At 38.6% G+C, this 27,509-nt stretch overlaps 2 protein-coding genes and 1 long non-coding RNA gene across 3 annotated transcripts; all 3 read left to right on the plus strand.

The window, feature by feature from the left end:
• The first annotated feature begins 1,741 nt into the window (after positions 1-1,741).
• Positions 1,742-8,485, plus strand: LOC306755334 (proliferation-associated protein 2G4-like). The gene is made up of 13 exons (XM_079239691.1): positions 1,742-1,926; positions 3,578-3,706; positions 3,786-3,891; positions 4,004-4,073; positions 4,176-4,268; positions 4,348-4,411; positions 4,506-4,584; positions 4,661-4,739; positions 4,826-4,959; positions 5,067-5,161; positions 7,146-7,273; positions 7,406-7,459; positions 7,546-8,485. The coding sequence occupies exons 1-13, from the start codon at positions 1,839-1,841 to the stop codon at positions 7,603-7,605; spliced, it is 1,179 nt and encodes a 392-aa protein (XP_079095817.1). The 5' UTR covers positions 1,742-1,838; the 3' UTR covers positions 7,606-8,485.
• Positions 8,486-11,328: 2,843 nt separating this feature from the next.
• LOC306755233 lies at positions 11,329-12,121 on the plus strand. The gene is made up of 4 exons (XR_013771289.1): positions 11,329-11,368; positions 11,452-11,486; positions 11,709-11,731; positions 11,815-12,121. It is a non-coding gene; the product is annotated as an uncharacterized lncRNA (long non-coding RNA).
• Positions 12,122-14,621: 2,500 nt separating this feature from the next.
• esyt1a (extended synaptotagmin-like protein 1a) lies at positions 14,622-27,473 on the plus strand (the record flags this gene model as incomplete). Its single annotated transcript, XM_079238504.1, has 31 exons — positions 14,622-15,013; positions 15,846-15,887; positions 16,936-17,070; positions 17,202-17,275; positions 17,523-17,595; positions 17,679-17,768; positions 17,863-17,918; positions 19,245-19,365; positions 19,551-19,727; positions 20,156-20,238; positions 20,413-20,461; positions 20,717-20,806; positions 21,083-21,178; positions 21,262-21,333; positions 21,418-21,504; positions 21,637-21,786; positions 22,088-22,270; positions 22,359-22,535; positions 22,625-22,707; positions 22,811-22,859; positions 22,949-23,038; positions 23,829-23,924; positions 24,076-24,147; positions 24,232-24,318; positions 24,452-24,598; positions 26,292-26,422; positions 26,677-26,772; positions 26,862-26,993; positions 27,081-27,186; positions 27,281-27,330; positions 27,446-27,473. Exons 1-31 carry the CDS (start codon positions 14,708-14,710, stop codon positions 27,471-27,473), a joined length of 3,228 nt encoding a protein of 1,075 aa, XP_079094630.1. The 5' UTR covers positions 14,622-14,707.
• Positions 27,474-27,509: the final 36 nt, after the last annotated feature.

The following is a 27,509-nucleotide window of genomic DNA, read 5'->3' on the forward strand; positions in this document are numbered from 1 at the left end:
AAGAATGTTAATGGTAAAGGTTATAAGACCATCTTTGCGTGGTTGCAATGGAAAAATTGATGACAAATTGAGGTGCTGGATAATGCCAATGGTTACCAAAGAGCAAAGTACATCAGGGTGAGATTGCACTATCTGTTGCTATTTGAGCCAACGTGGACTTGATTGGCGATGACCAAGGACAATAGCACAGCTGAAAACAATTAAAAATAAATTTAAAAAAAAAAAATCCAGACTGGAATTTGCCACAAGGCATATAACACACCACAAAGCTTTTGGGAGAATGTCCTTTAGACAAACTGGTGCTATTTGACAAGGAACGTCAACTCCATGATCAGAGACACAAAAATTAAGCACACCAGGAAAAAAGACAGTAGCTATTGTAAATCATTGAGGAGGCTCTGTTATGTTCTGGGACAGCTTTGCTGCCATTGGCACAGGGTGTCTTGAATAACATTTCATAACTGAGGCATTATATAGCATAATTAAATGCCATGTGTCAGTAAACATAGTCTCAGGTCATGGGTCTTCCAAAAAGAGTAATGACCCAAAATGTATGGCTAAAACATCCAAGGAGCATTCTGAGTCCTATACTGAACGTGTGGTAGGAGATGAAACTGTCTAGCGAAAGCACCATTCAAACATGAGACAGCTGGAGCTTTTGATCACGGGGAAGCTGGAACAGCTCTTGACAGGTGCAGCACTCTCATTAATAGCTATAAAAATCGTACGACTGCAGTGACTCCCTCAAAGGCTGTACAACAAAATAGTAGGTTAAAGATGCCATATTTTTTGTCCAGGCCTGTTTTCATGATTTTTTTATGCCAGATCAAGAGCAATGGTTTATTTCATTGCTTAATTTTCAGTAAGTTACTCTTCATTAAGTCCATTTTAAGCCTTTTTTTTTTTTTTTTTTTTTTTTTTAAAGGATTTCTGTGTTTTTCTTTAACAATGTTGCCAATTTTGCTGTCTTTTTTTCCCCAATCCTACCCATACATATATTTAAAAAAAGAATCCCCCCATAATAAGGTTAAAAAAGCATGTTATTGGTGTCCAGGAACAATTTGGGACCTAAAAACATTCATAGTATTAAAAAATGTATCAGATTTCATGTCAGAGTATATTGGAATACAACAGGGGAGGAATGTATAATGTTTAATGCATGTTACCTGTTATGGCCCCTAAAATGAACAAAGGAACCATAAGACCAGCACACCACATCTGGAAGCGGGTTCAAGAAATGAGGAAGCTTTTGATTTGGTTTGCCAGTTATTTGACAATATTGCCTCGTATCAAATTTTAGTTTTGAGCAAAACAAAATGCTGCTGTTTCTAAATTAAAAAGAGGATGAAACTCTACCAAGTGCTTGAATTTGTGATGACTGCCACGATACTGCCCCTTCTTGGCTTTTACCCTCAGGTGAGTCTGTCCAGCCAATCACTAAGTGGACGAAATGCATAAAACACCATGAAATATTGTGCTTCCCCGCACAATTTATATCAATATTATGCCAAAAGCTACAAGAGACTTAACAAAACGTCACTGATACAACAACCCTCACAAACCTTCAGCAGCTTAATTGTTGTTATTTTTCTGTTTATGTGGCGCGTGTTTTTGGTGAGAACTTCCTGCTATTTGGGTTTTCCCGCACTCAGACAAGCGTGAATTGTCTTGCCTTCTGAGCGTGTCTTTGGCAGCAGGCGGGATCGTGAGCTGTCGGGTGAAGTCGGGCGGGCCGGTGTAAGCGCACAGCGTAGAGCAGCGTGGTCCATCCTGTGACTGACATCCACCACGGGGGGAAAAAAAAGTTACTTTGAGTTCGCGGTCAGAACACTGCCAATATGTCTGGAGATGAAGACACGCAAGAGCAGACCATCGCTGATGACTTGGTGGTCACCAAGTACAAGATGGGAGCTGAGATAGCAAACCGTAAGGGAAACACAGTTGGTTTCATCGGTCTACTGGTTTCCAGTTGGCTCTGATGGTAGCTAGCAGCGTCTGCTATCCAGACAGCAGCTGAGCAGTGCCATGTGCCGCAGCAACAGTAGCATTGGATTATGTTAGAAAACAAGACCAGTGTGTATAACCGAGAAAACATGGATCTTACAAAGACTTAAGTAGGAAATTATACTATTTCGTCCATTGTGTTTTTCACTATGTGGAGCTGGCATATCGAGACAGGAGCGCCGTATCCTTATGTGCCTAAGCTAACTGATTAGCAAGTGTTAGCTAGCCGTGTCGCTAATAACGTAACAATGACGTGAGCAAACACAAGTTTAAATGTAAACCTGCATCTAATTTAAATGTAAACACAATTTCATTTAACTTTATCCAATAGCTACTTCCCTGAAAGGATGGGAAGTAAAAAAAAAAAAAAAAAAATCTGTTTAAATATAAAATCGCATTTTATTTTTGTTTACTGATCAATGAAAAAAGATAATCTAGAATTGCCGTATTTAATGAAATTAAATTAAATTAATGAAACGAAAAATACTTCATTAATCCCAAAAGGGAAATTCAATGTTGTAGTAGATAAATAATTTGAGGAGGTCTTGTTCCGGAGGCTGATGGCTGCTGGCAGGAATGATATTCTGTATCTTTCAATCGCACAGCGGACCTGAAGAAGCCTCCCACTGAACACACTTTGTTGTGTTTATGTTGTGTTTAATCACAGACTAACTGACTTTTTACGGATGTGGTACATATATTCAGTTTCAGTGGTATATATTCATCTGCATTTTATCTTATGACATAAGTTATGCATATATTGATCTAACGTATATGTTAATGCAAATAAAAAACTTCTAGAAACAACTTTTGATGCAATGATTACCTCTATATTTTATAAGCATTAACTTCAATTCAGAATGTCAAGCATTTTACCACATTCTCACACATCACACACTCGTATATGCCTGCTTTGCTACAGATTTTATTATTAATATAAATAAACTAACTTTGGAATAGTACTTTAACACGTAAGGTCAAAACTGCATATCTGACGGAGACCTCACACATTTAAAGTTTGCATCTGATGATTTAGTGGGATTAAAGTGTTAATCCATTTGAATTAACCAAATTTGCAGAAAGTTATTGGAGTGAGGAGATCCCTTCACTGAATTGATTATTTGTTGATATTTAAGAGAAAAACTTTGTTTCAGATTTCTTGTAGTGAGTTTGCAGCCTCAGCCATGGTGTGCTTCTTGTTGAAATGGGAATGATCAGAGACTGTGTCTTTTGTTTGTGCATAGCAACTTGTTACAACTGCTTTGCTTATGCATTTATTCTTTTACCCTGTCCAATGTTTATAAATGCAACATTAGCTCATTGTAAACTAAGTGTTTTGTAAACAAGAAGTATTTTTTAAATGTTAATTTTAAGAAAAAATATCCAGCAACCTGAAACCCATCCCTTTTAATAAAAAAAAACAAACAAACCAAAAAACCCTTTTCATAGATGTATAGTATTTCAACACATCCGGCATTTGGAATCATACTTCTAATGTTTAAAAATCTCTTTCAGTATGTACTGTTGTACTGTTTTTAATCAGCATTTTTAATTTTTATCAACTTCCCAACAGAGGCTCTGAAAATGTTAGTAGCAGCTGCTACAGCTGGAGTCTCCGTGCTCAGCCTCTGTGAAAAGGGAGATGCCTTTATTATGACAGAAACTGGGAAAATCTTCAAGAGGGAAAAGGAAATGAAGAAAGGTACCTTTTTTTTTTTTTGCCTTCAATAAGTCATCCAAGATGTCCCTGACTGGCTCAAACTCCCCTCTCTGTTTTGCAGGCATTGCTTTTCCTACCTGTGTGTCAGTAAACAACTGTGTATGCCATTTCTCTCCTCTGAAGAGTGACCCTGATGTCATACTGAAGGATGGGGACCTTGTCAAGATGTATGTTACTAATGTTGCAGCACAGCTCTCTGAACCATGTTTAGATGAATTTGTTTAATTGACAGGGCATTTTCTTCTTACCTTGTGCTTCCCTGTTTTTGTGCATGTGCAGTGATCTGGGTGTGCATGTCGACGGCTTCATTTCAAATGTGGCTGACAGCTTTGTTGTTGGTGTATCCAAGGTATGTGCTCTTGACTGTTTAAAAAAAAAAACTCCTACGCTGTCGCATCCTAGAAGCATATTGGGATATTCAGTCTTTATCTTGGTTCCTGTGATGCTTAAGGACAAACCAGTGACGGGACGGAAAGCTGACGTCATCAAAGCAGCTCACCTCTGCGCGGAAGCTGCTCTTCGGCTTGTGAAGCCTGGAAACCAGGTAACACTGCCTCTAATTTCACTGAAAGGGTCACTGTTTACACCTTCTCATCTAATAACCCCTGTGTCTCTTTCATAAGAACACACAGGTCACAGAAGCCTGGAACAAAATTGCAAAGTCTTTCAAGTGTTCCCTGATAGAGGGTGAGTGCAGACATGTGTGGTGTTTCTGAGCCGTTTGACCCCACTATATTTGCTCAGTGCAATTCGGACACACTTGACTCATTTCTGTGCACAGGAATGCTGTCCCATCAGCTCAAACAGCATGTGATTGATGGGGAGAAAACTATCATTCAAAACCCAACGGAGCAGCAAAAGTAAGTTGATGATTGTTACCTCTGATTTATTTGATCCTTGTAGTCAGTGGATAACCTCATCCCTCTGTATTTATAGAAAGGACCATGAGAAGGCCGAGTTTGAAGTCCATGAGGTGTATGCGGTGGATGTGCTAGTCAGCACTGGTGAGGGGAAGGTGAGAAGGAATTTGGCATAATTGTATGTTTCTGCCCAACTTTGAAAAGTCTGCAAAGTCTGATGTGTTCTTAATTTATTCTTCAGGCTAAAGATGGAGGCCTGAGGACCACCGTTTATAAACGAGACCCCAACAAGGTGTATGGTTTGAAGATGAAGACATCTCGAACATTCTTCAGTGAGATGGAAAGACGCTTTAACACGATGCCTTTCACTCTGAGGTAAGCCCAACTTCACTTTAAAATATTTAAAGTTTTTCTCCCTGTTTTAGGTAAACTTTGTAAAATATCTCCTAACTTACTTTTATTGTTTTCTCTGCATGTTTCAGAGCATTTGAAGATGAAGGCAAGGCGAGGTTGGGTGTGGTGGAGTGTGCCAAACATGAGCTGCTGCAGCCGTTTACTGTGCTCCATGAGAAGGAGGGTGAGTTGAATTGTCAAAAAGGGACCAAATTGAAGAACACCTAAGGTCAATGTCACGTTTATTTATATAATGCATTTAAAAACAACAGAAGTTGACCAAAGTGCTTCACATAAAATCAGACTAAGTTTGATTGAAATGAATCTGTGCAACCGCGTCTTATTAAAGATGCACTTGAAATGGTGAAAACATGAGAGCACAGGCAGCTTTGGTAACAAGAAATGAAGGAGATGCTTGTCTGAATGAAACAAACTGACTGCAAGACCAGAGTCTGGCATTGGTCAGTGCTGCATCGTGGTTAACTTGACACACTCAGTGTGTGGGAAATGAGCCATTCAGGCAGCTACTAAACCATAGTAACTAGGATAAGAAATGTTATGCAAGATGTAATTTCTCACATACTTTGGCTTACCTCATATTAGGTGAGCTAAATAATCTGATGCTGATGACAAGCTGTAACCATGACAACAATAAACCCTGCCAGCTGATAATGGGAAGTATCAGTTTTAATCTATAATGGAAGGCCTTTCTCAGGTCTCTTTGCCAAGTTAATCACCAAGGCACAAAATGAAATTGGAATATATGTCTTCGCTAAATTGATCCTGGAGACTGGTTTACTCATAGTTCATAGCTTAACTCATAGCTTGTCTTTTAACATTTTTACTCAACCTTGGTCTTTAAGTACCACTTCCTTGCATGTCTTAGACGTGTTCCTGAAGCTCCTCATCATGTTCTTTGCAAGCCCGCTAACAAGACACTCATTTAAGTGTGTTAAAGCCGGGCTACCTATAAAACATGCATCACAGTGGTACTTGAAGACAAGGATTGACAAATACTGTCTTATAAGATTGCTTTGAAGTTGATGCTACTTAGTTCAGATTGGAAGTTTCCACATTATCCTGTGATGGAGTGAGAGCAAGAGGCCTTGAGGCCTTCAGGCAGTCATCAATCAGTTCTGCTGATGATAATAAACTTACTTATCCCTAATTGTTGTCAGACAGCTAAAAAAAAAAAAAAAATTTTGGGGCTGTGTGCCAAAGAGACTGTAAATTTAATCTGCAACACAATGAACTCCCAGATACGTCAACGCACTGCCACCCCGATACCACCCAAATATTTTGTGTGATTATATGAATCATGTTTGGATTTTCATCGATTGATTTTATGTGACCGGTACAAAAGAAAGTCTTGCCCAGTAAGCTACAAACAGTAAAATACCCTTACTGCACATTGTAATGCATGAAGCAATCTACTATTTGTATCCTACGTTTCTATATTTTTAGCCTTTTCTTTTTGCCTTTGTACATCATGAGCTGACAGGGTCTTTCTGGTCCAGGACCCAGAAAGCTGTTAAAACACTTTAGCCTCAATATTCACAATTTACCAACATGGCTAATTCACACGGGATTGACATCACATGTCTGCAATTATGATGAATTACATTTAGTCCCTACATCAAACTAATCCCGTCAGAATAAGGTTTAATATACAGATAGATTTATTCATTCATTTTCCAAATCGCTTAGTGTGATTAAGGGTTGCGGGGATGGTGGAGCCTATCCCAGAAATCATTGGGCGAGAGGCAGGGCACCCCTGGACAGGTCGCCAGTCCATCACAGGGTCACACAGAGACAAAGAACTATACACACTCAAACTCACTCATAGGGACAATTTAGAGTAACCAATTAACCTAACATGCATGTGTTTGGATGGTGGGAGGAAGCCGGAGTACCCGGAGCAAACAAGGAGAACATGCAAACTCCACACAGAAAGGCCACCGTTTGAGCCTCTTCCCAGCTGAGGATCGAACCAATGACCTCCTTGCTATGAAGACACAGTGCTGACCTCTACACCATTGTGCAGTCCAAGATAAACTGAAATTTACAAAAAATTATAATTTAGTCCATACATGTAATACCTTTTCAACAGCACTATAATGTCTGTGCCTGCTTGGCCCTCTCCAACTCCGTTTTCTGCGTTTGCTCAGGTGAGTTTGTTGCACAGTTCAAGTTCACTGTGCTGCTCATGGCAAACGGACCCCTACGAATCACCAGTAGCCTCCATGAACCAGAACTCTACAAGTCTGAGCATGAGGTGGAGGATCCAGATCTTAAGGTAAGAATTATTTGATGGAAGGGAAAAACAGGAAAGATTTTTTATTTAAGCTTTTAAACATGTGGACATGTTGTGTGTTGCTCTTCAGGTGTTTTTTGTCTTTTAATTAAATTCAATTTTGTTTTCATAAAGGCTTTACTTCAGAGCTCAGCCAGCCGCAAGACCCAGAAGAAGAAGAAAAAGAAGGTGAGTTACAGAACAACAGTGTGTTATCCTTTGCAAGTAAAATTCCATGTGTTTGCTCTGGCTTATTTCTGTTCTTTTTATGATAGGCTTCCAAGACGGTGGAGAATGCAACAGGACAGGCGATGGAGACTGAAGCCGCAGAATAGATCCCAATAAATTGTGATAGACATCTGATGACCCAAAGAACAGGCGTCACGATTCTTTCTGTCCCGGCTGTTTGAGGCACTTGTGGTCATAGCTGCTGTGAATACCTCTGGATCTAACTGATGTCAGTATGGGACAAAGCTGCTCCTAAATTCTGTCACTCCACCTAAAACACACACACACACACAACCTTAGTAAATTTTCTTGTCCTTAAGGCAGCCTCTCTCTCTCAGTGGCTGCACTTTGACCATCCAAGAAGATCTTTTCTACAGGGACAGAATCACACAGGAACATTTTAGCATTTTACTGGCCTATAGCTTTCCATTTACTCTCCACAGCAACTGTGGTAAAACATGTGGAGCATAAAATAAGTTAGAAAGAGCAGCCGAGGATGATTGATGCATAGTCCACGTAATTATATGACATTTATAATAATTTGTTAAGGTTGTACACCTAAAGCCATGCCTTTTGAAAGGAGTGTCAACTCATTGTGGGCAGAAACGTTTTATGTTCACACAGTTAGTTGGCATGACCTTTTCCAGGTGTCAAAGCTTGATTACTGCATTTTTACTACTATTGCTTAAGTCTGTGCTTAAAATCGTTGCTTATGCTCCTAAATATCTCCTGTAGGCTATTTGGTTAATGATTGATACAACTGACATTTTAACATCAGGCCCCTGAAAAAAAAAAAAAGTGTTCAGTGGTGAATGGTAATAACCCTTACCAAAGGTTCAGTGTTTGGTCCTCTAGTACCACGGCTGAATCAGAAGGTCTTGTGTTTACATGAGAATTCCATACATGTCAAATTCATGGATGCTTTTGTAAAACAAATCCCGGTTTTAGAGACTATTTTTGGAAACATTAAAAAACCACCTGCCAACAGTTGTAGGCTTTTGTTTTCTTCTCTGTTCATATATTAAAGAATAATGGGTTAAAGAGTGTTTTAAAAAAGCCCAGGGTTTCATCCAAACTCTTCTTGTGTGAGGATTTATTTCATTTTAGTGGAGTTCCCACATTTAAAATGGTGCTAGACCTTGCTGTCAATAGGCAAAGTTAGGTGGTACAGATACACACGATTAATTGGTTCTTTAAAACCATATCCAACAGCAGCAGCATTATTATGCTCTAGAAAATATGTTGGAAGATATTAAAAGCAAAGATGACAAAAGAAAAACTGATAACTGAAAACATGCATACGGAAAGGCTTTCCCTCTATTGTATGCTTCCCTGTTACTCAGAGTGAAAGAGTATTTTCACTTTTACTCATTGTCTATATGCTTTCATATATTCATTTAAATAAAGAGCTAAAAAATTATGTTGAAAACTAATAAGTCTTAATAGAAAAGCATGCTAAAATTCTTGACGATTTTTTTTTTTTTTTATAGAAATACCAGATAGGCCTTTTTTTTTTTTTTTTTTAAATGTATTTAACTCTTAATTGGCCATTGTGATACTGGATTGGTTAAATTGATATTTAGTTTTCAGTAACAGATGAGAACAATTAAATGTGTTTCAGTAATATAAAACAAAAATATGCAGGCTTTTCAAAAAGTAGTTTCCAAGCTGCATATGAACATATTTGTGTTTTGACTGTAAATCGGTGTTAACACATCATCAGATTTTATTAAACAGACTCAGAAGTCTGGTGGGCCTCTCAGGGATTGCTCTTAAGTGGTTTCATTCCTACCTCTCGGATTGACAATTTTTTTCTAAGTATGGATACATGCTCCTCACGAACCTATGAAATAAAATGTAGGGTTACCCAAAGATCAATTATAGGCCCGTTACTTTTTAACCTGTACCACTTGGGGACGTCATCAGGAGACACGGCGTTGATTTTCACAGCTATGCCGATGATACACAGCTTTACACCGCCGTGTCCCCTGATGACTTAGAGCCACCTAATGTTCTTTTAAATTGTATTTCAGATATAAAGTCATGGATGGCAGCAAACCTTTTACAGTTCAACCAGGACAAAACTGAAGTTTTAATTATCGGTCCTGAAGGCAAGAGAGAGATCCTTTTATCTAAATTACATTTTAATCCCTCCCAGTGTGTGAGAAATGTGGGTGGTGTTCTTGACTCTGAGCTGGATTTTATTCCACACATAGAAAATGTAAGAAAAACAGGTTTTTATCATCTGAAAAACATCGCCAGAGTCCACCCATTTCTCTCTCTTGCCAACACAGAGGTGCTCATGCATGCTTTTATTTCCAGTAGATTAGATTACTGTAACGCCCTGCTCTCTGGTCTTCCTAAAAAGTCTCTACAATTACTACAGAATTCAGCGGCACGAGTTCTGACGAGGACCAGAGGGCGGGAACACGTTACACCAGTTTTAAAATCGCTGCATTGGCTTCCTGTGCGCTTCAGGATTGATTTTAAGATTCTTTTACTTGTTCATAAATGTTTTAATGGTCTTGGGCCTTCTTATTTATCCGACCTTCTTTTTAATGATGAGCCTTCGCGGACCCTGAGGTCCTCTGGTACTGGCCTTTTAGTGGTTCCTAAAGTCAGAACTAAGAAATGAGTCTCTGACAATGAAATGAGTGAGACCTCTTTCCATTGTTATGGTCCCCGACCGTGGAACAGCCTGCCAGAGAGCCTCAGGGCCACAGAGACTGTTGATGTTTAATAGAGGCTCAAGACACACCTTTTTAGCTTAGCATTTAACTGAATTTTATTTTACTTTATTTACTTATCTTAATTTACTTCATTTATTAATTTATTTGTTTTTAAATTGTTTTATTAGATTTATTTTTTTAATACATTATTGTGAAGTCCTTCTATGTATATATGTATATTTTCTTTTATTGTTGCTCTTATTTCTTACTGCTTCTTAAGGTTATTCATCTTCTGGTTTTAACTCCAGTGTTTTCCTTATGGGGATCCAGCACGCTGGGGGCCCTGCCTGTTTGGTCTGGGGGCTGTTGTCATGACGACCGCTGCTGTTTGGGTGGCGTGGGGTCCAGCACTGCAGCTTCACGGCTGCGGGTGGCCCCTTTGCTGCCTGGGAGTTGTGCGGTTCCTGTGGCAGCGGCCCCTATGAGCATGCGGGGGACTAGCTCCTGGTGTGGATGGATCGTTAGGTATTGTTTCCTGACATCAGCACCAAGTCAGAATTGTTAACACTTACTTAATGTTTTTAGTTGTTTTATTAACCAGAATTCAGTTAAAGAGACCGTATTCAGGGAATGATGTTTGCTCTATGTCCTTGTGTGTGTGTGTGTGTGTGTGTGTGTGTGTGTTTGTGTGTGTGTGTAAAGAGCTTGTGTCTATTATTTTTAAATACCTTTTTATTCACAGTTTGTTTTAATCCTTATGATTTGATTTTATCCTGCAAAGCACTTTGTGTTGCCCGTGGCATGAAAAGTGCTCAAGAAATAAAGTTTGATTTGATTTAAATACCGCTGCCAAAGACGGAGTTGCACTTGGCTTCCATTAAACCCAGGTATGGCTTCACGTCTCTTCCATCACTTTGTGTGCATTATTTCAACATTGGGCTCGTGGCCCTGTTACATGTCTTTGGGTTATTTAAAGTAACTTGGACTGTAAAACAATTTTTTCTTAAAAGATCATACGAACTTATAATACTACTCTGGTGATGCACTACAATATCTAACTAAAAAGTCATATTTATGATTGTGAGTTTAGAAACTCCATTTCCCGACTCATAGCTGTCCATTAATGTTGACGTAATGTCTCCTATAAAGTGGATGTCGCTTGAAAATGACGTTCTGTGCGGCGGCTATTCCTTAGTTAACGGTGAGTAGAAATGCTGGTGAATGAATCCAAGTCAATCATCCTCAATTTAAGCGCATCAGAATAATCTTCAACGTTTTTTGTAGATTTTCAGCAATTCTTCATCGAAATGAGGGCAAAGGTAAGTGTCCTAACTTTTGTCTGATGAGAGAAATGTACCTTTAATTGTGCTAACGTTTGCTAGCTAGCCAGATAGAAACCTTCTTTACCCCCGTTTTCTTTCTGTATCTTTTCCCGGCAAGTTTTAATTGTCTGGACTTTCAATGATCAATTTGTGAATTTTGTATGTTAAACGTGTTTATTAAAATTTAAATGTAATTTAAATATCGTCTTTTCTTCCTAGTGGAGAAAGAAGCGCATGCGCAGGTAAGGGTCTGTTGAGAGCACGATTTTATGGTCCCATTAAGGAGACTGCTTTCCCATTAAAGTGTGAGCTGTTGCACATGCAGGCTGAAGCGCAAAAGGAGAAAGATGAGGCAGAGGTCCAAGTGAACTGAGCTCCCAGCCATAGCCGGGACACCACCCCGTGACCTGCAGCCAGACTGGTGAACACGGCTGGAGACCCAGGGCCCTCTTCCATTAAGACTGAGGCCAGAAATAGCAGAGCCAAAGCAGCTGAGTGATGCTGATGAGGGACTTAACACCTGCTGGATGTCAGGCTTTTCCTCTGGGACTCTCTGGAAATTGTTCCATATTCCTCAACTTTTATCATTTTGTTTTTGTCTACACTGATTAAAAGTTTTGGTTTAATAAACAGTCTGTCTTTTTTCACTCCTTATTTCACTAAATCATTGTGAAGGTTAAGTTGAACTGAACAGCTCACAATGTGGACAAAACTTGGTTTTGGTGATAAAAGTGCACAAAACTGTCAAATGGGCCCTAGTGACTAAAAACAAGACTTCCATTTATACCTTTGATGTTCATTAGTGGTCCTCAAGAGCCACTATTCTGCAGGACTTTGACTTTTCCCTGTTTGAATATATCTGATTGCAATTAGATTTTCAACAGCTTGTCAAATTATTCACAAGCCTGTTGAAGACCCATTAGATTTTGGTTAGCTAAAGCAGGGAGATGTGGAACCTCTGGGGCATTGTCTCTAAACCACCAGTTACAAATGTTTGTAGTTTTTAAACCTTTTTTGTTAGATGGTTTAAATCAAAGCAATGCAAGTCAGATCTAGTACTGTAACTAAACATTTAAATGAATACTTGTAGAAAAAAAAAAAAATTAACCTGGGATTGGGATCCTCAGTCATGGTCCTGCAAGGTTTAGTAGTGTCCTTACTGCAGTACATCTGACGTGGACTCAGTCTGTTAAGTTATGTGTGTTGCTGAAATGAATCTTCTAAAACCTACAAGATGCTGGGCCTGCAGGACCAGTACTGAGGATACATGATTTAAAACAAAATAGTATGGAATTCCATTACTGCTTATTGAAATAAATGAATAAAATAAAGGCCATCCAAAATTTGGAACATTTTAAGTTGTTTTCTGCAAGCGGTAAGGAAAAAAGGGCTCAGCAGATAGTGCTGTTCACACGGAATATCTGTTCAAATTCCCACAATTTCTAAGTTTATAAATGGAAAATGAAAAATTCCACAATTATCAATACAGTATTTTTTTTGCCAATAATTAATGTCATTGTGATTGCTATTTTAGCAAAATTGGTATTAAATATTCAATAACGGGAGCAATTAAACTTTCAGTGATCTAAAATAAAAACGAACAGGCTTATTTAAAACTCAGTTTTCCTGCTGCAAATTCATTTCTTTGTGTTTTTACTTTAAATCTGTGTTAAATAACACTGCAAAAGACAGAGTAACACTTGACTGCCATTAAACCCAGTTATGGCTTCACTTCTCTTGCATCATGTGCACAATTTCGAAATTAGGCTCATCTCACTGTTACTGAAGGGCAAAACCGTCTTATTTTTCAAACCACATTGCTGTCAAAAAATGTGGCAGCTGCTTTTTGAAATGTCACTTGGCATGTGGACCTTGTGGCAGTTTATAGTCATAAGTATTTCTTATAGCAAAACCACAATTCTAATTATTTTGATAACTACAAATTGATTATCGGTAATAGGTAACAAGTAATTCAAGATTTATCCAACACTGCCTATAAATTTCTTGTGCCATGCACAAACTGATGGACGAGATGGTGAACGCGATCCATACTCATTTCTGTAGTTTTGACTGTCTGAATCCAATTTTGTTTCAACCATAAAACACGATATGTATTTTCTTGAGGAGCAGCCACTTTTTAGGATCTTATTAAACCGAAGCTCTTTAAAAGAGAAATACATTACTAAAATGTCGTTTAAAACTTTAATAACCACCAAGTACATGTAAGAAACACAATTAACATGTCATCACTTGTCTTTGTAATACCTTTTTTTTTTATATATGGTAAACAGACTTTGCAGACACCCTTTACGTTTTGTTTTCCTCCAGGGCCTAAGTGCATGTTGTTCCTGCAGGTTGTCTATGTACCCACTGTATGTACCTAAAGGATCATCAAAGTCTTCACCCTTCGAGCAAACAGAGATAACATGGTGTTTCTAGGCAACAAGGCGGCTATTTAAAACCTGGCTTGTTTGAGGAATAACTGTGGTTATTATTGAGAGTCAGTCGAAAAGCTACAAGGCAAAGAGCATGAGAAACTCTCTATTATGTTTTCCTGTAATGTTTTGTGTTTGCATCAGTGACAGCAGCTGCACGCCGCTGCGTGGGCACCGCTGCTGATGCGGAAGGTGATATGCGCGTGGCATGGTAATAAGTGAAGAAAGCCAGAGCACCTTTCTGTCAATGAGCCTGTTGGCGCTGCTGTCACGCCTGTTTTAAGCTGCTGCAGTGGACAGAAGCGCCTGCGCGTGCGAAAGGATTTATTCTCAAAGGTTGGCTTTAAAAGCTGTGTAAGTTATTACAGTATCGTTACATATTGGGAGTAGGTTTACTTTAGGCCAAACTTGTTTGTATTCAGGCGCAATAAATAATATCGCATTTTGACCATACGCTGGGCACATGACGCTACAAGTTAATGCTAGTGGTTTGTTACCATGAAATGAAGCGCACTTAATTTCATCTGAAGGAGGGCTTGAGTCTGAGCCCGCCTTCTCATGTCTCCTCTTGCCCTGCCTTGAAGAAATATGAAATAGCGGAATAGTCTGTCAAACTGCCGCAAAAGCAAGTCGTGATCGTGATGTAACAGTCGGAAGCCCGCAGTTTTTGTCGATGGTTTCTGCGAGAAAACCGTGTTACAGTGTGCTGGCGCTTAAAGCTGTCGCAGGAGCGGAGAAGTTGAAGGCCAGGTCGAGCTGCTGTTAAGTCAGAGAGATTTTACAATGCCAGCCGTGGATGCAGAACCGGTAACGGCACCCTCAGCCTCGGCTTCACCGGGCCAGCCCCCCACTGTAAGTGTGCTGTGGTCGTTTGCAAAATGCCTGGGTGCTGTGCTACCAGTGTACCTGGCTGGGTATTATGGCTTCAGCATCACTGTCGTGCTGTTCGGGCTTATGATCTACATGGGATGGAAGCACCATCGCCTGGAGAAAGTGATGAGGCTAAAGTCTGCTATGTACCTTCTGGAAAACGAGAAGGAATTCACCACTGAGAAGGTTTTCAGAGTCAAGAGGGATTTGCCTCCCTGGGTAAGAGATACTGCACTCGCTGGTTATTTTCTGCAGATTACACCCCCTACCACATGTGTGATGTGCTGCATGTCTGCTGTTTGTTATATAGATTATTATGCACTGGTAGGCACCTCATATGTGTTAAAGGATCCAGATTTTTTTTCCCATTTAAGGCATATTCAGAAATATAAAATTTGAGTTAATATTTAGTTGATTTTTTGTACACTATATTTCTGTGTTTATATTCATGTGTGCAAAAGAATTTTTTGAATGGCACACTTATGACATGTCATATTAGATCTGTAGTAGAATGAATGAGTTATAATGGAGTAGGTGGGATTGCCACTGACTTTTCCTTTTCCTGTTTGGCTCCTGTGGACCTGTTTTGACCTTATCTGGCTTCCAAAACTCAATGACTCATAAACATCCTTCAGAGAAGAGGACCACCATATGTGGCCATAGCGCATGAGGGAATAAACTGTGTGTGTGAGTGTTGAAGTGAGGGAGAGTGTGTGACATCTCGTATCAGTTGTGCAAAATGCGGTTAATAATTTCCTAAAATTTAGTCAGTTACCAGATTAGTGTAACTTGTGTTTTTATTTGAACCATGGTTTAAAATCCAAGCAATGAAAGTCAGATCTGCACTGTAAATAAACATTTAAATTAATACATTTTTTCAGTAACTGTGTTTAATGTAAATGTGTAATTAACTAACAAGTAATTAATTAACAAGTTAAAAAGGTCATTATTTTTATTGAGGTGAATCCTTGTGTGTGTGTTCTGAAGACATAACGGCCGGAAGACACACTTTCACTGACAGTGTGCTGATGTGTAATATGCAAATCCACAGGTCAACTTTCCAGATGTGGAGAAAGTGGAGTGGCTGAATAAGGTATTATTATCATTGTTATTATTATTTTTGTAAATAGATTTATTCTTTTTTATTTGCAGCACAACATTTATAGTCTGTCTCGGCATACAACTTCCTGCTCTTTTGTATGTCCAGTCAAAGGACAATAAACTGCTAATTGTTTAAATATATTTATCCCTCATAAACCCCTTCAGTAACTCCAACAATAGTAATATCAATGCATCTCTTTTAATATTAAGAAAAGAATGCATGTGGGCAGTTTAAGTGAGTCATCTCTTGTTACAGCCTCTCCATCAGAGCAGATAATCTGCTGGTGTAATTAAGAGGCAGGGGGAATGGCTCAGATCATATCTCAACTTCTTTGTCTCTGTCAGTGTAGTAACCTTGCATCTGCACTGCAAACATGGATGTGAATACTGATAATATGAGCTGCCCACCGGGAGGAAGAATGTAATGAATTCGATGACAGAAACCTAGATTGTAGGATTGTAATTTGTTAGACTCATTTTTCAACGGCCCAAGTCGTTCCACCATACTCCTTAACATGTGATCCAGCTACTTGCTTGCATCTGTAACATGCAGTCCCACAATCTGTTATTTTGCTTAATGCCTCATAGAAATTAGTCTGAAGTGATGCAAGAGAGAAAATAGCAGGCAGGAGTCATACTAAATAGATTTTTCTTGATAATGCAAATGCATTTTATCAGCTCTAACTGCAGAGTGTGAGCATCACCAGTATAATGAGGATGAAACCGTTGATAACAACCAGCAATGCCTCTATCTTTCATTTCACACTAGTATGTTGCAGCCCAAGCCACGAGACTGTCAGAGAGATTTTAATAATGTGGTTTTCCAAAAAATATTTGCATAACTTACTAACTCAGACTTAACATTATAACAATGCTCCACATTGTTTTAGAGTTTTTGGCTGAAAACCTGCCATATAGACTGGATGTGTGATCATTGATGAAAACCTGAACGCCATTTTATATAGTAGTGATATCTTTTTTTTGCAATGCTCTTATCAGTGCAAAACTAAAAATAAGCTGATTTATGCTTTGTCATGTAGATCTTGCAGCAGGCTTGGCCCTTCGTAGGTCAGTTTGTGGAGAAGCTTCTGGTGGAAACCATTGCCCCTGCCATCCGAGCTTCCAGCATTCATCTGCAGACTCTCAGCTTCACTAAGGTCAACCTCGGAGACAAGGTGTGTGTGCATTGCATGTCATATCTTTTGCAATGAATCCAAGACTATTCAATTCAAAGAGATTTGCCACCACCTGCAAAAAAAGCAAGAAGGCTGAATACTTTATGTAACAGCAGCTGCTGTGTTTGCAGGCTGTGAAAGTGGCTGGTGTAAAGGCTCACACAGAACATGATAAGAGACAAGTCATGTTGGATTTATACTTGAGGTAATGCATCACAACTTTTATTAATATGCCTTTATATATGTTTGCTGATTTATATTCATATATTATATATTCTTTAGAATATATTAATATATTCGAAATGACAGCCTGATGATGAGTCATAGTTTGTAACAGCAGTTTACTTAACACACAAAAAGCACAGATAAAAACAGCTCTATCATAACTTTGATCATGTGCTTCCATTGGTTAAATATTTGCCTTCGTATTTGTCACTGTTCCTGTTTTTCAGCTATGCGGGTGATGTTGAGATAAATGTTGAAATCAAGAAATACTTCTGCAAAGCCGGAGTAAAAGGAGTCCAGGTTTGGAGAAATAATTAGTATATCCGGTCAGAGTTTGGGATGAGCCTGAAAACTTAATTTTTCATTAATTTACCTCCTTATAGCTTCATGGAAAGCTCCGTGTGATTCTTGAACCCCTGATTGGAGATGTGCCATTGATTGGAGCTGTTACTATGTTCTTCATCCGCCGGCCTGTGAGTTTTTTTTTTTTTCATTTTTGTACTGCATTGGCAGCTGACATCTACAGTTGTTCACATTTTCTTGGTTTTGTCTGTGTCATATACGTAGAAACTGGACATCAACTGGACCGGACTGACCAATCTGTTGGATATTCCTGGACTGAAGTGAGTTGTTAGGTTGAGTTCTTTTTAGATATCTTAGGTTGTTTTGGTTTGCTGTGTCGGCTTTCTGCTTTTTCCCAAATGACTTATACATGTTGAAGTTGGAACCAGTGCACTGATATTGAAGAATGTATTGAATTTATGCAACCAATAGTGTCACAGTATTGGATGAAAAAGGGACATAAAAAAAGACACAGACAACAGCTCTATAAACACAGATCCATCTGTGTTTAGATCTCTTTGGTCACACACATCAAGGATAAGGATGGCTGTGTGCTTTATTGTTCTTTTTAAAAACTCACTGAAAGCCAAAATGCCCAAACAAAATGTCCATACTCCAAGAGAGCAGCAAATATTATTTTAACCAGTTCAAACTGTATTTGCAGCTTTATTTATGTCTATGTTTATTTAAATAAATACATAAACAAATAGGGGCGGGATGGGTTAGCCAAACAGGGTAGGGAAGGTCAGAAAGTTTTTAGATGACCAAGTCACCCCCTCCACACACACACACACACACACACACACACACACACACACACACACACACACACACCACCTTTTTATTTTGTTTTTTTGCTTGTTTTTATGAAGACAAAACATTTTGACCAATACCAGCCTTGTTCTTTAAATTCCTTTAACTGGCCCCATCCTGTTTCCCATGAAACTGACATGCAACAATATGAATCTGTAACTAATATTTGATATATGCCTGGAGTTGACTGGAGACCTGTCAATGGTCAACTCTGCTTTTTTTGTACTAAGAGGGTTAAGGAAGGGACAGGCGTGGTTGTATATTTGGACTGCGTGTGTGGTTGTGTTTAAGTGTGAAACATTTTTTATGTTGTAAAGCGACCATGAACTGGAATAAGCAGTAGAGAAAATGAATGGATGGCTACAATATAAAGATAATAATGATTTCAGCTGGAGAATTCTAAGGAACAATAGAAATATTGTTTCTGATCCTACTGTGTGCGCATACAATTTTATCTAATGTACCTTTGTAAAAACACAATTAAACTGTTATTGGTGGTGTAAGTCTATAGCCATGACATACAGCACTACATACACACCATCATTCCGTTTGACTGTACTTTACAGTTTCTGACTGTATTCCTCAGGATCACAGGATCCTTCAGATCACATTTGCTAGCATGTTTTCAGAAACAAAGTTGCCTCATCTTGCTCAGTGGGTTCCTCCTGTTTGCACTGTGACTGGATTCATTTTGATTATGCATGGATATGTTTTCAGCAGTAGTTTATAGCCTCCGTCTGTCTTTATCTCCATTCTATGTGCATCCCCAACATCATCCTTGCATTCATTTGCAGTGCCATGTCGGACACTATGATAATGGATGCAATAGCCTCCCACTTGGTGCTCCCCAACCGTCTCACTGTCCCCCTGGTGGCCGACCTGCACGTGGCGCAGCTCCGCTCCCCTCTCCCAAGGGTAACTGTCTCAATAATAAATGGCCTCCTGGAGAAACATGGACCCACACTGACTCTGACTCAGCATATTAGCTGCAAGCACACACAGCACAACTGGTTGCTCATTTGCGAATGAGTAACGTGCACCAAAATTTTGTTACAGTGCAGGCTGATTTTGTTTCTGTGTATATGTTCACCTTATGACAGGGAGTTGTTCGTATCCACCTGCTGGAGGCGGAGGACCTTACTGCTAAGGACACAGTCATCAAAGGTTTAATTGATGGGAAGTCAGACCCGTACGCCGTGCTGCGGGTAGGAACCCAGATCTTCACCTCTCATCATGTGGACAGCAACCTCAACCCGCAATGGAGAGAGATGTATGAGGTGAGAAAGTGGGGGAGCAGATACACCAATTCTGCTTTGCTCTGATATTAGTTTGTCCCGTAACTTATTGCTTCATGTTGCTCTCCTTGCTTTGAGGGTTTGGCAATAATTCTCTGGTTGTAAATATGACACTTGCTTCAAAATTTTATCATCTTTTCTGGTAACAGGAAACAGCTGTTTCCCAGACTGCCTCTGGGACACATTTGTCTCATATTTCAGTTGATGAATTTTTTATCAAAGTGCCTAATTGGCTTGAAATGATCTACATCAGCTTAGTGCATAGTTGTTAAAAGTTCTCGTCATCTGTTTGCATGCACCTTGTGTTTTTACACCATTTGTGGCTGTATCTATATTTGTGTATTTGTTGTGTGTTTTGGGTATTTGTCCATTTATGGGTGTGTGTGTGTGTGTGTGTATGTGTGTGTCAGGTGATAGTCCATGAAGTACCTGGTCAGGAGTTGGAAGTGGAAGTGTTTGACAAAGACCCAGACCAGGATGACTTCCTGGGGAGGTAGTTTACTCATTCTCATTCATTCTGTTTCTGTGTGCTACTCATGTCATTCACATAAGTGCTTTGGTGTTCTGGACCGTGATTGTACTGAAAAAAAAAAACTTTATTGTCTTTTTAATTTTCTAATCCCAGCTTTATTGATTCTCTGAATTCTTCCCTCTACCTGTCTTTCAGGGTCAAGGTGGATCTTGATATTGTGAAGAAGGCCAGAATTGTGGATGATGTGAGTGTAGAGGTTTCAGACAAAAGTTCTGGATATTGTTTTTACTACATCTGTTATTTTCTCTCATATTGCAGACTCTCAAAAATCTGAGTCATACGGCAGTAATCCTGTTGTCATGTGATACCGGAAACACCATGTGCCTACTCGTGATCTGCTCTAGTCTCACCACCTACACCCCCTTCCGAGGCTTAAGAAATCATCCACATGAGAGAAATGTGTGTTTAATGAGCCTTCTGTTTTCCTTTTTGCGTGCAGTGGTTCAATCTGAGGGATGTCCCTTCTGGCAGTGTTCACCTGCGGCTGGAGTGGCTCTCTCTGCTGTCCTCTGCTGACAGACTTAGTGAGGTGAAGCACAGCTTAATGCTCCTGAAAGTACAAGATTAAACATGTAGACAGACGAATTAACTTCATCTTTAATGTAACAATTAAATCTTAAAAATTATTGTTGCGAGATTGTTTTTAGAGATGGCTTTTTGTGTATATTTAAATGTTGAATAATATTTCATGTATAATGTTTTTAATTCTGTGTCTGGTCCATGTTTAATTTTTTGCCTTTGGCAGGATTTTAAGAACTTAAATTCTCTTCCTCGTGTGTTCTTCTGTTTGTTGATCTTCTATCAGGTGATTCAGAAGAACCAGAACTTGACCACAAAGACAGGCGATCCTCCATCTGCTGCCATCCTTGCCGTTTATCTTGACCAGGCTTATGAGCTGCCTGTAAGCTTTTATTTGGTTAATTCATTAATTTATGAATTTAATTTTTGTCTGGTGTTCACAACGGTGTGGTTACAATGTTGTAGATGAGGAAAGGTAACAAGGACCCAAGCCCAATGGTGCAGATTTCTGTGCAGGATGCGACAAAAGAAAGCAAGGTAAGAAAGAAAAGTAGTTTCTTTATACCTTACATCTGGCTCATAAAGAAGCAAAATGAATATCTCTTCTTCCTTCTCCTGCAGACTTGCTATGGGACAAACAACCCGAAATGGGAAGATGCTTTCTCCTTTTTCGTTCAAGATCCATGCAAACAAGATATTGACATTCAGGTTATTTTACCCATACAACCATTTTTCCCACTGATATTGCATCATCAAATAGACTACATTTCTGTGTCACACATGTCCCTCCCTTGTCCCTCTTCTCTGAATGTCCTTGTCCCGTCGGATCTGTTTTATCAGGTGAAAGATGATGACCGTGCCCTCTCTTTAGGAAGCTTGATTATTCCACTAAGCCGTCTTTTGGAGACCCCTGAGCTTACCTTGGATCAGTGGTTCAGTCTGGAGAATTCAGGTTCAGCAAGCCGCATCTATGCCAAAATCGTGCTTCGGGTTCGTACTTTGTCCAAAGACTTGTTAAGTGAAGGAATAGTGTATTTGAGTAAAGAAACATGTGGCAAAGTAAATTGCACCAGGAAGATTTAAACCAACACTGGGAAAAATGTTAAATTTGTGACTGATGACAAAATATATCCTGCTTAACTGTAATCGTAAATAGGGTAATCAAAGATGCTCAGAAGTTCTAAAAGAAAAAAAAAGAAAAAAACAAAAGTAGTAAAGTATTTTAGGATGTTCATTCATGATTATTTGCTGTTTATCATTTATTCACACAAGCTACTCTTTTTCCTGCTAGATTCTGTGGCTGAGTGATGATACCACTCCCACAACTCCGTCTCCTCGCCCTTCAGCCTCCGGGTCCGGAGTTGGCCAGGGAGGTCCCACATCCAATCTAAACTCTTTGGGACCTGGTTGGTTAACTAAACCTCAACCGACTCGACCACAACACACCACACCCGATCCTGAGTTTGCAACTGAGGTAGGGGAAGAGTTACCATGAGCTGAATGGCAGCAGAAACTGCTCTCATAGTTTGCTCTAACACTCCCTGCCCTCATTCTGCATGAAGGGAGTGTTAAGAATTCATCTGGTGGAGGCCCAAAATCTAATAGCCAAGGACAACTTCATGGGGGGTATAGTGAAGGGGAAGAGTGACCCTTACGTCAAGATCCGAGTTGCTGGCATAACCTTCCGCAGCCACACCATCAAGGAGAACCTCAATCCTGTTTGGAATGAGCTCTATGAGGTATCAACTCTTACTGCTCAAGCAATCATGTTTCTCATTTTATCAGTTTATGATGTCTCTTTTTTTTTATTATCTTTCCATGGATTTAGGTGATTTTGACACAGCTTCCAGGTCAAGAGATTCAGTTTGAACTGTTTGATAAGGACATTGATCAGGATGACTTTCTTGGAAGGTGTGTCTTGACAGTACAAAAAAAATAGACTGTTTTCCTGTTTAATTTAAGGGAAAATGTCAGAAAAGTGGGGATTGAAATGAAAAAAATCTTGTCTTTGCAGGTTCAAGTTAAACCTAAGAGATATCATCAGTGCACAATTCATGGATACTGTATGTGAAATTATTGTGATATACAAAATTTCTTATCTTTATTTATTTTGATATTATAACTGCAATATTTTTGTACCATTCTTTTGAAGTGGTACACTCTAAATGACGTGAAGTCAGGTCGAGTTCACTTGGTGCTGGAGTGGCTACCCAAAGTCTCTGACCTGTCAAGACTGGAACAGGTTAGATATTTTATTCTCTTGCTGTTGGACGAGTTACAAGATCGCATTCTGTGCAAATGATGCAGTTGCATTATTGCAACCTGGAATGGAGCAGGGGACAGGGGGAAATTACTATTAATACTGATTTGAACTACATTTAGGGCAGAAAAAGAAGCACTTATAACAGAAACAGATAATTGTTTCACACACTGGAACAACAGCTAATATGTTGGTTTGATGAAGCAGTTTAATTTCTTACTGACTCAGTTGAAGCCACTTAAATCTGACTAATACGAAACATTTTTGTTTACAACAAACTGTCTTCCAAACTACTTAAGAAAATATTGAAACCTTTTAACTCTTGTACACTTTTGAGAGCCAAGTACTTCTGTTTTACAGTGTTTTTGTTCAGTTCCATTAACAGCTGTTGGATGTGTTAGACTTGACTAAATGGAGATTTTTCTTATGGTAAAGCGTTATTTTATATTGAATATATGATCAAATTGTTGAAACTGAAAAAGCCATTATGATAAATGGGCAGATATAATACATTTTTTCTTTAGTCCTTTTTATTATTTCAACTTATTTAATTCCTGTTGATTTTAGTTTGTGTAATTGCCTTTTTATTTGATCAGTTTTCTGAAAATGAAATAAATAAAAGAAACAAATATTTTTATCAACAGTAAAAAGCTTAATTTTTTTCTTTTTTTGAAAAAACAAACAGTCTATCAACATCTTTTTTGCTGCAATGTGAATGAAAGTAACCACAACTTTGTGTTGAGTTATTACATCTGTTTTCTGCTTCCTGCAGGTCCTGCAGTATCAGTCCCTGCAGTCATACCAAAACAAGGTTTTACCATCAGCGCTAGTGTTGTTTGTCTATGTGGAGCGTGCCCATGGCCTGCCGGTGAGAGCATATCTATCAGTCCTTCGGGAGCTAGAGGGTGTTTAAAGTGATATGACTGGAACAAAAATGAATGCTTTAGTATCAGCTTTATCATTGCAAAGAACCCTGCATTGCAGTCTGAATACAAAGACTCCTTCTTGTGTTATTTCAGTTGAAGAAAAATGGAAAGGAGCCAAAAGTTGGAGCTGAGATTATACACAAGGGTGTTTCATACAAAACCAAGGTAGGATTACAACATCTGCATCAAGCATGAATATTAACAAGCAAACTGAGAAATCATAATAGTTCATATTGGTTCTTCCTAAAGATTTGTGAGCGTTCCACATCTCCTCGATGGGATGAAGCCTTTCGTTTTTTGGTTCGTGACCCCAGAGATGAAACTCTGACAATTAAGGTTAGAGAACATGCTTATCTGACCTGTGGCTATAAGCAGATACATTTTAGTCTGTCACAGCTAAAATTTTATTTACATATGATAGAAGTCTGACCAGTGTGTATCTATCTGTATGTGTTTTTTTTCTCTCTAGCTGTCCCACAGCTGGGGACAGGCTCTTGGGTCCTTGACACTTCCTCTGAGGGAAGTGTTGGGAGAGCAGGGGTTGGTGATGGACCGCTGGCTTAGTCTGGATGGAGCTCTGCCAGAGAGCCAAATACTTCTGAGGGTTCTTATGAAGGTACTGAAAACTTACTTGTTATTTTGTGTACATAGCAGTGAGATAAAAGCACTATTTACATTATCATTGAATCTGCACTATAATTTAGTTATGTAACTGTAGTTATTTTGTAACTTTTCCCTCATATAGAAAAAAATGCAAAGTACTTGTATTGGTGACAATACACTTTTGTTTTGATCAACACCACTGACATTTACTTCCTCTATTGGTTTACTTTTTTCTGAAAATATGAGCCTATAGGAAGGAAGGAAAGTTCTGACACAGTCAGCAGAAAGGGTTTTACGGTCAGTAATGAATAAAATCTAAAGGTGTCCTGACTTAGGCTTTTAACATTTTCTAAGCTTTTTGATGCCATGGTTGGTTCCGTTTTACTCAAGCCTTGAGGTGTTATCTTGGAGGTCACAAATTCACTGCAAATGGTGTTATGGATGTGACACAGGATAGGAATCCTGTCTTATGGAGCAAAATTGTGAAATGGTTCGGCACAGAAACTGACTTGTTATTAAATTGCCAGATGAGAGTCTGATCAAGAACATCTTAATGGGGCCAAGCTCAACTGGTAAAGTGTGGTTCCTGCAATATTTTCCTCTCCTGATTTATATGATATTTTTTAGCAACAATCTTTAGTGTTTGAAAGATACTGTAAATCAGAAACTACTTCATATCCGTAGGAAACAATGAAAAGAGGAGACATAGAGGAATCCTAACTGTAGAAGGTATGTCCAAATTAAAGAGGATTATTATCTAACACTACACTTAAGGAGAGTTCAGAGATCATTATGTGCACAATTGAAATTGTGCACATAATGAGCACAATCTTAATGATGAGAAGTATCCATATAGCTGCTTTGAAGTGAACAGCTATATTGATAAACCTGAAGGGCAGCATATATGTGTGATCTTGATGTTGTTGAAGATGAACTTCACTTTTTGTTCCAATGTCCACAATATGACAAGCTAAAGAAATCTCTTAAAAAGTAAAAATAAAAACAAAACAAAAAAAAACCCCAAAAAAACAACAACAGATGAACTTAGGTTGTCTGAGAAGGACATGTTGAGTTGGCTCTCTAAGAAGGAGTTTCATATTTTAGCTGGATTATTGAAAAAGCATGGACAGACAGACAGAAAACACTGTATCCCACACAAGCACACAATTCTTTTGTTTGTATACGTTCATATATTATTTTATTGTATTTAACTGATGGATACATTAGAAATGTTTTTCTTTTTTGTTTTCCATTTTTGAATTGTTCAGATTTATACTATATAGTGTCTTGTAAGCCCATTGGGCTGAACACATTAAAATAAACAAATCATGAAATAAACAAATCAATCAAACAAAGAAAATAAAATCAATGAAAATTTCATGTAGTATTTTAAATCATTGTTCACCTGAGGAGATTAGAACCAATATAGATTGAACACTACATTGTCAACAAATAGCATTTTGTTTACTCTCATTTTGCAAAGCAACTTTTTAAGGATCAGATTTTCTATTTCCTGTGTATATTATGCATTTACATCATTTTCTTCTTTGTGATTTAGCGTTATGAATGTATGTTTTGTTGTAAGATGCTGGTTCATCCTTCAACAAAGTGAAGTTTGACAACTCAAATCTTATTACACAAAAAAAAAAAAAAAAAAAAGCAGAATTCACTGCAGCAACATAATATATTATTTTTTTACGTTGCAGATTTTGGATACGCAGTTGGCGGTATGCCGTGGCACTCCGACTGGAGCAGGTAACGACAGTGGTACAGAAGAAGTTGTCCCCAGATGGGATCCTTCCCATCTAGACCTGAAACACAGAAGTGCGTTCTCAATGTGAGTCACTGCAACTGCAACTTTATTTATAATGCACTTTAAAAACAACAGTTGACCAAAAAGCTACCACGTGCAACAAAACATGAAAATAAAGACAATAAGAATAAATATAAACAGCACTTTCAGAGTCACACATTCAGCTTAAACTTATCTGCTTAATCAGTAACTGGATTAAAAAAAAAAACTGCAGTCATACCCACGTTTCTCTATGCATTGAATGAGATAATAATGTAAATAAATACTTGTGTTTTTAGCATTGGCGATAACTCGAACTCAACTGGCCAGGTGAAGCTTACAATCGGCTATTCTGCAGATGAAAACAGGCTGTTTATCACCGTTCACTCCTGCAGGTTTTATATGACATTTATTATCTCTATATCATAGTTTTCATCCAGAGCAGGTGGTACCATCATGTATTGCAATCTCTTTATACCCACAGAGGCTTGGTAGCCTGCTCCAAGGATGGTGCTGACTCTTATGTTACCTTCATCCTGCTGCCTGACAAGAAAGCCGCCACCAAAAGAAGAACTGCCACCAAGAAGAGGGACCTCAACCCAGAGTTCAATGAGAGGTAAGAGAACCATTAAGGTGTTTATGGTACTGGAAAATGTGTTAGAAACAACATTAACTTTTCCCTTATGTCTCTGTATTTGTGTAGGTTTGATTTTGATTTTTCACTGGAGGAGTCCACACAAAAACGACTGGATCTGTCTGTGAAGAACAGCGTCTCCTTTATGAGCAGAGAGAGGGAACTTATTGGCAAGGTATCTGTGAGGAGTTTGCTGTTTCTCTGAGCTTTACTACAAATATTTCTTAACTGTTTATCACAAGAGTCTTGATCTTCCTTGTTATCCTCAGCTGCAGCTAGATCTGGACCAAATTGACCTCAAGACTGGACTCACACAATGGTAAAGATTTAAACATCTTCTGCACAATTCTGTCTAATCATAAAATTGTATTTAGGTTAAAATACATCTTTGTTCAAGTTCATAAGAACTACAATTTGTATATTTTCTTTTATAGGTACGATTTGGTAGCAGAGACCAACTAGAAGAAGCCTGATCTATACTGCTATATACAATTAGTA

Source organism: Telmatherina bonti (assembly GCF_933228915.1).
Source record: "Telmatherina bonti genome assembly, chromosome: 4".
NCBI classification, from domain to species: domain Eukaryota; kingdom Metazoa; phylum Chordata; class Actinopteri; order Atheriniformes; family Telmatherinidae; genus Telmatherina; species Telmatherina bonti.

Coding starts and splice junctions, on each gene's coding strand:
- LOC306755334 (XM_079239691.1), top strand. CDS start 1,839: ATGTCTGGAGATGAAGACACGCAAGAGCAGACCATCGCTGATGACTTG. Junction 3,707..3,785: donor GGAAAAGGAAATGAAGAAAG/GTACCTTTTTTT, acceptor TCTGTTTTGCAG/GCATTGCTTTTCCTACCTGT. Junction 5,162..7,145: donor TGTGCTCCATGAGAAGGAGG/GTGAGTTGAATT, acceptor GCGTTTGCTCAG/GTGAGTTTGTTGCACAGTTC.